The 12,992-nt window shown below is 38.1% G+C and overlaps 2 protein-coding genes across 2 annotated transcripts; one reads left to right on the forward strand and one right to left on the reverse strand.

Moving 5' to 3' along the window:
- The first annotated feature begins 316 nt into the window (after nucleotides 1–316).
- CIP1 (COP1-interactive protein 1) lies at nucleotides 317–7,301 on the forward strand. Its single transcript, XM_021962930.2, has 4 exons — nucleotides 317–536; nucleotides 909–990; nucleotides 2,009–2,172; nucleotides 2,337–7,301. Exons 3-4 carry the CDS (start codon nucleotides 2,079–2,081, stop codon nucleotides 7,037–7,039), a joined length of 4,797 nt encoding a protein of 1,598 aa, XP_021818622.1. The 5' UTR covers nucleotides 317–536; nucleotides 909–990; nucleotides 2,009–2,078; the 3' UTR covers nucleotides 7,040–7,301.
- Nucleotides 7,302–8,174: 873 nt separating this feature from the next.
- On the reverse strand, nucleotides 8,175–12,122 carry LOC110760653 (mitochondrial adenine nucleotide transporter ADNT1). The gene is made up of 8 exons (XM_021962952.2): nucleotides 11,744–12,122; nucleotides 10,822–10,870; nucleotides 10,428–10,591; nucleotides 10,125–10,162; nucleotides 9,522–9,634; nucleotides 9,301–9,414; nucleotides 8,655–8,999; nucleotides 8,175–8,532 (listed from the first exon to the last, which is right to left on the reverse strand). Exons 1-8 carry the CDS (start codon nucleotides 11,905–11,907, stop codon nucleotides 8,449–8,451), a joined length of 1,071 nt encoding a protein of 356 aa, XP_021818644.1. The 5' UTR covers nucleotides 11,908–12,122; the 3' UTR covers nucleotides 8,175–8,448.
- Between the last annotated feature and the right edge of the window lie 870 nt (nucleotides 12,123–12,992).

Consider the following 12,992-nt stretch of genomic DNA (forward strand, 5'->3'; position numbering starts at 1 on the left):
CCCTCCATTTCTTGCAATTACTGCGTCATACATGCTCTCCAGGCCGAAATGGGGAGAGAGAGGGACCACAGAAACAACAACTACCAAACGAGCGCGGGAAACTGATTGACGTGGCAAGAGCTCACGCGTCATCAAGTACCCAATAATTTAACACTATTCTCACGACACAATCATTATATCAACTCCCGAGACTTTGACCGCAACACGGACGAGAAATTCAATGGCGTTAAATGCCAGCTAGAATGTCATCGCCGTAAATTTCCTCCAACCCCGAGGGCAAATACAGAAGTAGAAGCTCCCAAAGATTCCACCTTCTGAAATTTGAAGCTACAAAATGGCGTACCAGTCACTTTGAGTTTTCTAATCCAAACAAAACCTCTTTTTTGCTTTCTTTTTCTTTTTCCTATTTTTCCTATTTTTTTCGAATTTCATTTCCATCCCTCTCTCTCTCCCTCTCGCTCTCTCGCTCGTCGGAGAACTGGAACTTTTCTCTCTCTGCTTGATCGTACGATTCGAGAATTGTCTCTGACTTTCAGGTGATGATCTTTGACTCTTGCACTGCTTTTCTTCTCAGAATTGAAGTCCACTGTTTTTACAGTAGAATTTTTCTTTAAGTTCTTGATCAGATCAACCATCTTCTTCTACGCAAGAGCTGAATTCTGCATGCTTGATTTTTCATTTCCTTCATCCTCTGATTACTCGGTTGCTTGATTTTAATCTTTTGATTAAGCTTGTTGAAGATAATCTGAAATCTGATCAAAATAAACTCTGTTCGCAATTGAAATGATTTTTCATTTTCTGTCAGACTAGAATTCTTCATAAATTGAATTCATATATTTAGCTGTTTGGTTCAGTTTTTCACTCACTCTGTTCATAACTCAGATTTTTCATCTACTTTTTTTTGTCAGCGTGGTTGGTAGGATTGAGGTCGGCAATTCTTGAGGAAGCTTCCTGGCGACGACTTGAAGAAGAAGTAAAAGAGAATATAAGGTAAATAATTTCTTACTGTATTTGACTGTCAGCTGGGTCGAAGGGTAAAGCGGTAATTGTGTAATTCTTTAGTTGTCCGAGGGTAAGAACCGGAATAAGAAAAGTATTGATCTTGGTTTTTGCTACTTTAATATATTCTGGAATTTGTTGAAAAAAATTGTCTGCCTTTTAAGTTTCTTTTTAGGAAGGAAATAAACAAAAAGAACAGCTCATTTTTATTTTATTTTGCGTACGTACACACAGAACAGCTCATATTTTCGGGTATATGATGATAGCTGTCTTTTCTGGATCCCAAATCAGGCTTATGGGGGGTTCCCCTTTTAAAAAATATGACGTGGCATCAGATTTTGGACTTTTACTAATTTGGATTCAATGATACATTTAAAAAAGCAGAGCCTTGTTTTTTGTTTTTAATTTTTTTCTCATGCTTAAGAGATCCATGATTCCATGTTGTAGTTAAAAAAACAACTGGGAAGGTTTCAAGCTAGAACATGTTGATATATATCAGAAATTCTCTTATGCGGACATCCGGACGTTATTATCGTCCGGACGCCGTGTATTTTGTACTAACTCTCTCGGTTTTCCTGCCTATTTACAATAGGATCCGCACGATAATAACGTGCGGACATCCGGATAAGAGAATAACTGTATATATATATATATATAAGAAAAATCCCATCATAAGGAAAAAAAATCCCATATAAAGGAAAGTGTTCACACCTTAAGACATTCTTGTAGAGAGTAAATTTTCTGTTGAACTCTGATGCTGAATGCTTATTTATCACAATAAAGTTTTGCCCTGTAACTGTATCTGCCCTAAATTTTTATTGTCCGGCATTCCTTTTCCTTTACGGTAATCTTTCAGTCATTGAAATACATTATCTATTTTCATCTTAGGAGCTGACCTTCATCATCATGCTATATCACATAGTCTTGAGGTAGTTAGGATTATTTGTAAATTAAAATAGGCTTATGCTTTTGCTATGATTCAAAAGGAGATCGTTTTCTTGTGTTTCAGACTTTGAGCTGGAGATGGATATTGCTCCATCTTAAATCACACCTGGTAGGGAAGTTTGGAAATTGAAGTGATGACAAAGCACCGCTTGAGTGAATCCATTAAGTCCTTGTTTGGAAGTCACATCAATTCAGAGAAGCATGAAGAGCTGAAAGGAACTAAAATAGGTAAAACCTTCTTGTAGAATTCTTCTTAAGGCTTTGAGATGATGACATTACAGGAACTATTGAATGCAATTTTGAAATGAACTTCAATATGATTACATGTTTGGCTCTTGCATCTCATATGATCGAACAAATTGAAAATTAAAGAATTTTTTGTTTGATTGCAGGTATTGATGACAAGGTGAATAAAATATTGAAGCTTCTAAAAGATGAAGATCTTGAAGAAAAAGATGCCATCTCAGTAGAGAACTCCAAAAAGGAACCTCTTGTTGAGCTAATTGAGGATTTCCACAAAGAGTACCAATCACTCTATGCACAATATGATCATCTAACCGGAGTGCTAAAGAAAAAAGCTCATGGCAAACAAGAAAAGGACAGCTCATCTTCATCAAGCTCAGACTCAGATTCAGAGTATTCTTCAAATGACAAAAGCAGTAAAAATGGACTGTTGAAAAGTGACTTTCAGAAAACTGATGGGATCAAACATGAACTTGAATCAGCACATCTAGAAGTTGCTGACCTGAAGAGGAAATTGACAGCTACAAGTGAAGAGAAGGAAGCTTTAAACTTAGAACACGAGGCGGCTTTGACCAAGATAGAAGAAACAGAAAAAATTGCCAGAGACTTGAAGACTGAAGCTGAAAGGTTAGATGTTGAAAATTCGCAACTTTTGGCTGAGAATAATGAGCTAAATAAAAAACTGGAAGCTGGTGGAAAGATAGAAGCTGAACTAAATCAAAGAGTAGAAAATGTGGAAAGAGAGAGAGATAACTTGATTCAGGAGAAAGAGACTGCTCTGAGAAGGATAGAGGAAGGAGAAAATATTACAGCAGAGTTAAGAACCATGGTTGATCGGCTGAAAGATGAAAAAGTAACCCTTGAGCAAGAACTAGAATCCGTTCAAGGGGAAGTTTCCAATTTGAAGCAGCAGCTGGAATCTGCAGAACAGCAGGTGTCAGATGTAAGCAAAGCTAAGGAGGAAGAGACCTTGAAAAATTCGGAGATGTCAAATGAAATTCAGCAGGCGCAGAACATGATACAAGAACTCACGGTTGAATCTAGTCAACTAAAGGAGAAATTGGGTCAGAAAGAAAATGAATATTCAACTCTGTCTGAGAGGCATGAGCTGCATGAGAACAAAACCTCAGCTCAAATAAAGGGATTACAGGCTACAGTGACAGGGCTGGAACTGGAACTAGAATCTTTGCAAGGTCAGAAAAGAGACATGGAAGTGAAGATTGAGAGCAAAGAAACTGAAGTTAAACAACTGGAAGAGGAAAACGCAGGACTACAAGTCCGAATTTCAGAACTTGAATCAGCATCAAATGAGAGAGCAGCCGAACTGTCTGCTCTAACAAAAGAACTTGAGGATAACAATAGTGAATCTATTCAGCTGAAGGAGAAGTTGGGTCAGACGGAAAAGGAGTATTCAACTCTGTCCGAGATGCATGAGCTGTATGAGAATAAGACATTGGCTCAAATAAACGGATTGGAGGCCCAAGTGACAGGGCTGGAACTGGAGTTGGAATCTTTGCGAGGTCAGAAAAGAGATATAGAAGTGAAGCTTGAGAACAAAGAAACTCAAGCAAAACAACTAGAAGAAGAGAATGCAGGATTACAAGCCCAAATTTCACAACTTGAATCGACATTAGAAGAGAGAGAAGCTGAACTTTCTGCTCTCACAAAGAAACTTGAGGACAGCAATACTGAATGTAGTCAGCTAAACGAGCAACTGGGTCTCAAGGAAAAGGAATATTCAACTCTGTCTGAGAGGCATGAGCTGCATGAGAACGAAACCTCGGCTCAAATAAAGGGATTACAGGCTACAGTGTCAGGGCTGGGACTGGAACTAGAATCTTTGCGAGGTCAGAATAGAGACATGGAAGTGAAGATTGAGATCAAAGAAACTGAAGTTAAACAACTGGAAGAGGAAAACGCAGGACTACAAGTCCGAATTTCAGAACTTGAATCAGTATCAAATGAGAGAGCAGCTGAACTGTCTGCTCTAACAAAAGAACTTGAGGATAACAATAGTGAATCTATTCAGCTAAAGGAGAAGTTGGGTCAGACAGAAAAGGAGTATTCAACGCTGTCCGAGATGCATGAGCTGTATGAGAATAAGACATTGGCTCAAATAAAAGGATTGGAGGCCCAAGTGACAGGGCTGGAACTGGAATTGGAATCTTTGCGAGGTCAGAAAAGAGATATAGAAGTGAAGCTTGAGAACAAAGAAACTCAAGTAAAACAACTAGAAGAAGGGAATGCAGGATTACAAGCCCAAATTTCAAAACTTGAATTGACATTAGAAGAGAGAGAAGCTGAACTTTCTGCTCTCTCAAAGAAACTTGAGGACAGCAATACTGAATGTAGTCAGCTAAACGAGCAACTGGGTGTCAAAGAAAACGAATATTCAACTCTGTCTGAGAGGCATGAGCTGCATGGGAACGAAACCTCGGCTCAAATAAAGGGATTACAGGCTACAGTTTCAGGGCTGGAACTGGAACTAGAATCTTTGCGAGTTCAGAAAAGAGACATGGAAGTGAAGATTGAGAGCAAAGAAACTGAAGTTAAACAACTGGAAGAGGAAAACGCAGGACTACAAGTCCGAATTTCAGAACTTGAATCAGTATCAAATGAGAGAGCAGCTGAACTGTCTGCTCTAACAAAAGAACTTGAGGATAACAATAGTGAATCTATTCAGCTGAAGGAGAAACTTGAGAACAAAGAAACTCAAGTAAAACAACTAGAAGAAGAGAATGCAGGATTACAAGCCCAAATTTCAAAACTTGAATCGACATTAGAAGAGAGAGAAGCTGAACTTTCTGCTCTCACAAAGACACTTGAGGACAGCAATACTGAATATAATCAACTAAATGAGCAACTGGGTCTCAAGGAAAAGGAATATTTAACTCTGTCTGAGATGCACAAGCTGCATGAGAATGAAACATTGGCTCAAATAAAGGGATTGGAGGAGAAAGTTTTGGGGCTGGAACTGGAGCTGGAATCTTTGCGACATCAGAAAAGTGATTTGGAAGTAGAGATTGAGAGCAAAGAAACTGAAGCAAAACAACTGGGAGAGGAGAATGCAGGACTACATGCCCGAGTTTTGGAGCTTGAATTGATATCAGAAGAGAGAGAAGCTGAACTTTCTGCTCTCACAAAGAAACTTGAGGACAGCAATAATGAATCATCATCTAGAATAGCAGATTTGGCAGCACAGATCAGTAATCTGCTAGCTGACATAGATTCTTTGCGTGCCCAGAAAGTTGAATTGGAGGAACAGATGGTATGTAAAGGTGATGAAGCATCAACTCAGGTCAAGGGCTTAATGGAACAAGTAAATGTCTTGCAGCAAGAATTGGAGTCCCTACTCAGCCAGAAAACTGAATTGCAAGTGCAGATTGAGAATAAAACTCAAGAAACTTCAGAGTACTTGATACAGATACAAAATCTGAAAGAGGAGATAACAAACAAGATAACGGATCATCAGAGGATTGTGGAAGAGAAAGAGAGTTTGACAGCAGAAAAGAGAGACATTGAGATAAAGGTGGACTCGATACACAACCACAAAAGTGAACTTGAAGAGGAGATAAGAACTAAAGTCCTTGAGAACGATCAGTTCAGAGCAGAAATTGTGGAGCTGAAGGATCAAATTTCTGAATTTGAGATGAAACTATCGCAAATAGAGGTCGAGTTCTCTTCTCTCCAGGAGAAACATGAAAGTTCTGTGAACGATGCATCTGCTCAAATAGAAGCCTTTGTGTCACAGGTGAACAGTCTACAGCAGGATTTGGATTCATTGCAGACCCAGAAGAAGCAGATAGAGTTGCAATTTGAGAAGGAGAAACAAGAACATTCAGAGAGCCTGACGCTATTGGAAAATGAAAAAGCGGAGTTAACGAGCAAGATCACCGATCATCAGAGACTGCTGAATGAACGGGAGGATTCGTACAAGAAGTTAAATGAGGAATATAAACAGCTTGAAAGTCAGTTTCACGACAGCAAGGTCAATCGAGACTCTGCAGAAAGGAAAATTGAGCAAATGGTGCTAGAATTCAGTACAAAAGTTGAATCCAAAGATCAGATAATAGCTGATTTGGAACAAGCAGCTGAAGACCTGAAAAGAGATCTTGAAGAAAAAGGGGACGAGCTTAGTTCTTTGGTTGATAATTCCCGGAATATTGAAGTTAAGTTGCGGTTGTCAAACCAGAAGCTCCGTGTTACAGAGCAGTTATTGACTGAGAAGGAAGAGAGCTTCAGACGTGCAGAACAAAAGTTCCAGGAAGAACAAAGAGCACTAGAAGACAGAATTGCTACATTGTCTGGTACAATTTCTGCAAACAATGAAGCTTATCAAAGAAACATCACGCATATCTCAGAAAATGTGAACAGTTCCTTGACTGTATTGGAATCTGTGATCAAGAAATTTGTGGATGACTATGCAAAGTATGAGAAGTGTATTCTAGGAACAACAAAGGAGCTTCAAACTGCAAAGAACTGGATTGCGGAAACAAATGGTGAAAGAGTGAAGTTGAAGGAGGAGGTAGGGGACCTAATCGAACAACTGCGTGGTAAGAAAGAAGAAGCGTTGGTGTTCAGAGAGCAGGTTGAGAAGTTGAGGGCAACTGCAAGAGGGGAGGAAGTGGAGAAGGGGGGTCTGATCAAAGCTGTGAAGCAACTTGAGAAGACGGTAGAGGACTTGGAGAAGACGGTGGGAGAGAAAAATGAGGGCTTACTAGGATTGGCGGAGGAGAAGAGGGAAGCCATAAGGCAGCTGTGCATATGGATCGAGTATCACCAAAGCCGGTATGATGATCTCAAGGAAGTGCTCTCAAAGATGACTGCTGCAAGAGGCCAGAGGAGGGCGTAGTTTCCTCGTCCTTGGGGGATAATTATCTTTTTTTTCCCTTTCCATTGCAGTATGACCATTTTAGCTGTTGCTTCATGTAATTTTTTTTTCTTGTTTGATTTTTTTTTTTTTTTTTTTTTTAACGGCTAGTGTTGATAAAACATTTTAGGTAGAGCTTGAGCGTATCAGTAAGTATGCGCATGAATTTGGTTGTAAATTCTGCTTCCTTTTTTCCCGTCCATTAATGCAGAATGTATAAAATGCAGATGGCTCCCTTTTTTCATTCGAACACTTTTATAGTGTGAAATATGAAAAGAAAAAGAGGAAGAAGAAGAAAAGATGTCTAGAAGTTCAGAAACTTTTGGTACCTTCAATTTTATTAGTATCATTGTATGAAATATCATAAACCAACAGGCGCTTGCGGATAGAGCAGACTTTGTTGGGAGAGGTCCCCGCTTTGCGCCCGACAGTACCTCGAGGGTTAGTCCCCGCAATCGCGCGGGGATACCTTGGTTTTCACCAAAAAAAAAAGAAAAAAGAAGCACTGCTAATAATCAAAAGATGTCTTTTCAGATTTTAATTTTTTTTCTTATTGTGAAAGTGCAAACCGTAATGTTGCATTTGTATTTACGGATTAAAATAACATTTGAATTGATCATTAAGTTTAACTTATTTGCGTCAACTGTTATTAAATCATAAGAAAAATAATGAATTTTTTGGATTCATCATCTTGAACGGCCAGGTGGCAGATAATATAAAAGCAGGGACTACGAGAAAGACTTACCTATACCGGGGATACCACTTTGGTGCTATCCCACGCTAATCACCTATTGCCATATGTTTAAACTTTCCGACATAGCAATGCGTGATAGGCTTGGGATACTGCCGTGCCCCGTTACATGTAAGACAAGCTCGTTATCTTTAAATGCCAATATTGAAAGTTGACTTAGCACAAAATAATCAAACTTTAAAAGAGAGAACATTAACGTGGAAACACTTAAATAACATAAACCGTAAGTTCATGGCACCGTTACATTGTCCAAAGTTCAATTCATTCCTCACAAAACAGAAGGCAGCATATTGAATTAAAATAAATAATTTTTTTTTAAAAACTGAGCAATTAATTGATTTGATACTTATTCTCTAGAAATCCACAGAAATAAAATGCATCGTTTCCTTGAAACAAAAGACTTATTGTCACAATGCCAAGAGCATAAGAATAATAGGATAGCTAAAACTACAGGCGACAGATATGTGTATTGATGGGATGGGAAGGAGTATCAACATAGGATAGGGCTATTTCTAAACTTCCTGCTACTTATTAAAAAATCCTGACATTTTACCTTCTCCTAGCAGTCCACTAATCGTTTCACTTCTGAAATTACGAGCAAAAGCTAAACATGTGGCTCAACTCAAGTTTCTCTTTGCTTTTAGTCAGATATCCTCATCTCAACTCCAAGAACGTCCTTCACTACCTCGTATGTGACAAACGCAATTGCTATGGACGGCACCACCTAAAAGAACGACAGTATACCATTATAATGTTTCCAGAAAACATAATATATGGGTCCGAATGTAATGAGGCATAAATTCCCCTTTGACAAAATGAAAATTTAAGGGGGAAAGAAACACTGACCTTAACAGAATTAGGGACCAAACCCTTGTACAGTGCTCCAAACCCCTCATGACGGACTGTTTTCCTGAATGCATCAACCATTCCAGTATATTCGAGGGGTGCCTTGCTCTTCCCATCACCAACGACAACTGAAGCAGCATTCTTCCAGCCTACCATCTGCATCCTTCTCCGGATGACATCAAGAGGGTAAGCAACTGTCTGGCCAACAGTTCCAGCAGCGGCCCCACATGCAAGCCTTGTTGTTACACTCAACTCAGAGTCCTCAACTAAACCAAAAGGTCTAGTTTTGATCAACCAGTCTTTCAGAGATTCATAAACAGCAAAATTGAGACCAACATAAGGTACCTGTTAACAAAATAAAAACATTAAGAAATCTCATACAGAAATTAGAATAAAGTCTTAACTCACGGAACAAAAGAGAGATATACATAATAAATTAGCAAACAAATACACCCTAGAAAAAAAATATCCCATCAGAAATGAGACCTATCACCGAAAGTCATCAAAGTTCAGACTTCGGCAATAGAAATGATTAATGATTGAATCGACAACGCAGATGAGTAATGAATGAATCGAAAAATTGATAAGAGGTTTCAATTTATTGTTAGCACTATAGAGAATACAGAAATAAGCAAACACCACTTACAACTCCTATGACAGAAGGTAGCCAGCCTCTGTACAGAGCCCGGGGGCCTTCTTCCCGAAAAACGGTTGAAAGAGCATGAGCGATTCCCCTATACTGCCGAGGAGACATTTCTGTCTGAAGAAATAAAGTTCAAACAAATTTAAGCCATCAAAGTGAATGTATAGTAAAAACTGCCTCATTCACAGGAAAAAATCTCCTTAAATTAAATCTCCAAAAGATACCTGGACAGTTAGACGACCCCGTACCATGTCCATAGGGTAAGTTGCTGACATGGCAATAATTCCAGCACAAGCACCAGCTCCAAGGCGTAAAAGAGGTGTGAGTTGAGCATCTTCTGCAAGAGATGGAGAAGTAGAGCAAATATAATCCATCAAAGCCACAACTGTCATACCTATATTACTGTTCCCAAAACTGGACCCAGAAGACGTACAAATACAATAGGAAAAAAATTGATCACATAGAATGCACACTGATCCAAATTTGACCGAATCAGAGCTTAAACAGACAAACACAGACTGAATGAACTCAGCCAAGGAAATCACATAAATCAATTTACAGTGCTTCTCTAGGTGAACACCATAAACCAAAAAAGGGATGGTTTGCTAATCCAAGCATAAAGCAATATAAATATGACACCGTTACCAAACTATTACCATGAACTTAACCCCATCAAGACTGAAAACTATGATCCTTTACGTAATGATTGACATGCTACACAATAAGGATAAGAAAAATGAAATTGAATTGAATCATACCAAACGAAACTACCTATAATGTCATGTGCAATTGACTTTGCATAAGAAATAGACTCAAGGTGGTCATACCATTGCCAGTTTGCTGTCGGTAGAACCATAGAATACCCCTATTAACAAAAAGTACATAAAGATGTAGAGAACTTATCAGAACGCTGCTGACATGATATGAAAATAGACATTTGATCTATTAAAAGCTTTATGCTAATGAATGAAAATACTGCAAACAAATACCAGTGAACATATTAAAAAATGTGGGGGAAGAAAGAGAATCAACGGATGAATATAACTGCCTATACAGATCAGTGATCATATTGAAAAATGTGGGGGAGAAGAGAGAGAGAGAGAGAGGATGCAGGAACTGGAAAAGCATACTTAGAAGCTTCCTCATAGCTAAAGAATTTGACTGCTGAATTTGGGACTATGCGAGCACAATTAGTTCCATTGCCTTTAAACAAGCCTCTGAGACCCTCGGTTCTCCATATATACTTCAAGCCCTGAATTGTCCCACTGTATTTAATGCTATGAGGATTTTGAACCTGCATAATGGAAGAAGATGCAAATCCAATTTACTCCAGCTTAAAATAATATAAAATGCTTACTGCTTAGGTCCCAACTAGCACTCCACCCCCCATACCCCAAAAAACAGAGGGTTGGAAATGCCAGCATGCATTACATTACAATTATAAAATAAGCATAGCTTATATCTGCTCTTTGCGAGATTAAGGATCCAAATACCAATTCCCATATGTGCAAATAAGAGAAGTACCTGCAGCAAAATTTTTAATCTTTCCAATGGAGCAACAGCAGTTCGTGACCTGCACCATGTAGTTGTAGTCTATAAGAGATAGATATAAGGTTAGAAGTTCACCCACATCACTCGTGTTATATGTGACATAACAAATATTTCTCTAATTCCTAGAGACAACTACTTTCATGCATGGTATATAACTCGTCCTTCACACTTGCTAATCTAACATCCATTTCAAGAACCTCTAATGAAAATAACAGCACCAGCAACTAGCAGTTGGTGCTTACAGTTAATCAACAACATAGAGATTATAAGACACACAATCTTCATACACAAATTTCAAGCATGCTAACCAAATTAAGATCCCCCTTTCCTTCTCAAGTGTGCCATTCATTTCCCACAAGTATTTTGGTCCTGAAATATATGGTCATAAATATAAACGATTCCTTATGATATAATTCTAACAAACATTGAAGAGCCTCCAAACTTCATTGTGGATGTTCTTCTAGAGGATTGCACTTGATTTCTTTCTTCGAATAAATTATCGCTTCTATTGAAACAAAAAAAAAAAACAACTAGCGATAAAAGTAGCAAAAACAGATAAACCACTGCATGCAAATTTAAAAACTAGATGTTTTCCACTTCCAGGCAATGAAAAACAAACGAACTTTTAAAAAAAAGCCTTATTTTTCTTTCTTTCTTTTTGTATTTCCTTTTTTTTTTTTTTTTTTTTTGCTTTTGAAGTCTACTTATATTTCAGTCCACAAATGAAAAATGAAAAAAAAACAAAACCTAAAGCAAATTCAGCAACGAAACAAACGAAGCCAAAGCAGGGAAACAAAAAGAAAACCAATATCTAAACAGAACCACGAAAAATCAAAACTTGAAAATAATTTTACTTATTTATAAAAATAAAAAAAAGCATTTGCTGCGAACTCACACTCCTCCGGCGACTCCACCAGCGACGAGAGACTTGGCGATGCTCAGTAAGGCATGGCTCGTCGGCGCCTTCACTCCTTCGCTCGCGAGCTTCGCTTCCTCCGCCAGGTTCACGATCGTCGATACCGCAGTCTCGCTCGTCCTCTTCACGTCTTCCGACGCCATTAAACCCCACACACAAAGACACGCACAATCTCAACGACTCGCCGGAACCCTAGGACTCCCGGACCAAATCCGCCGCCGATTGATTTTCTCGGGAGCTTTTCCGGCGATTTATCGGCGAGTATGCGGCCGCATGTACGGCGTGTCGTTGCGTACGAGAACGCGAGTAGAGAGACGACGAAATAGGGAGAAATGATTCGTGCGTTGAGGAATTTATATACATAGGGCCGTTGTCACTGAAGTATTAACTGCGGCTACTGCTATTTTTTTTATGTCTGTTTTTCTTTTTCTTTTCCATTTTTGAGTTTTTATTTTTATTTTTATTTTTTGTGATTTTACAACTAATTCCTACTAATCTATTTTTTATGCGTCTTTATTTTCGCTTTAACCCAAATTTAAATTTGGGACCAAAATCATCTGCTTGCACCGTTGTACATAGCCGCGTTTTCTTTAGATAGGTAAAATGTGTATCTTGTTTGTTGGTCAGACTGATCAACGGACCTGATCAGTTGGTACGCACAACGATCAGGTTGACGAAATGGTAAATCTTAAAATTTGAAAACAATTCTATGTTGAGGCAAAGTGTTAAATCTTATTTATTAAATAAAATGTATAAATAATTAACCTTTTTTTTCTTCTTTATTTTTTGTATAATTAAAACATAATAAAGTGTAATCGATATAAGCGTCACCAAGACACAATAGACTAACAAGTCGTGCAAAATAAACAATAAGATTTAATTAATTACAAAATATGATTACATGTCATGATTATTTGTGGTTGGTGCTTGTTTCCTTTTGGTGCTTGATTGTGAATAAAAATCAATTAACCATATTAGGAAGAACAAAAGATTTTTAATTCTACCAACCAATAAATTATCTTTCCTATTTTTTTTATTTTTTTTGGATAAGGTATCTGATGTTTCATATTTTTTTTACATAAAATTTGCTCACAATTAAAATTAGAGGCTGAATTTGATGCTGTTGGTCCACAAAACACAACAATATCCAAAATGCAAAATTGACATTTGTCACGTCTCAACATCAATGACATGAAGGGTCGATGAAATTACATCAATTGTCAAAACT

Source organism: Prunus avium, chromosome 5, assembly GCF_965620075.1.
Source record: "Prunus avium chromosome 5, drPruAviu1.hap1.1, whole genome shotgun sequence".
NCBI classification, from domain to species: domain Eukaryota; kingdom Viridiplantae; phylum Streptophyta; class Magnoliopsida; order Rosales; family Rosaceae; genus Prunus; species Prunus avium.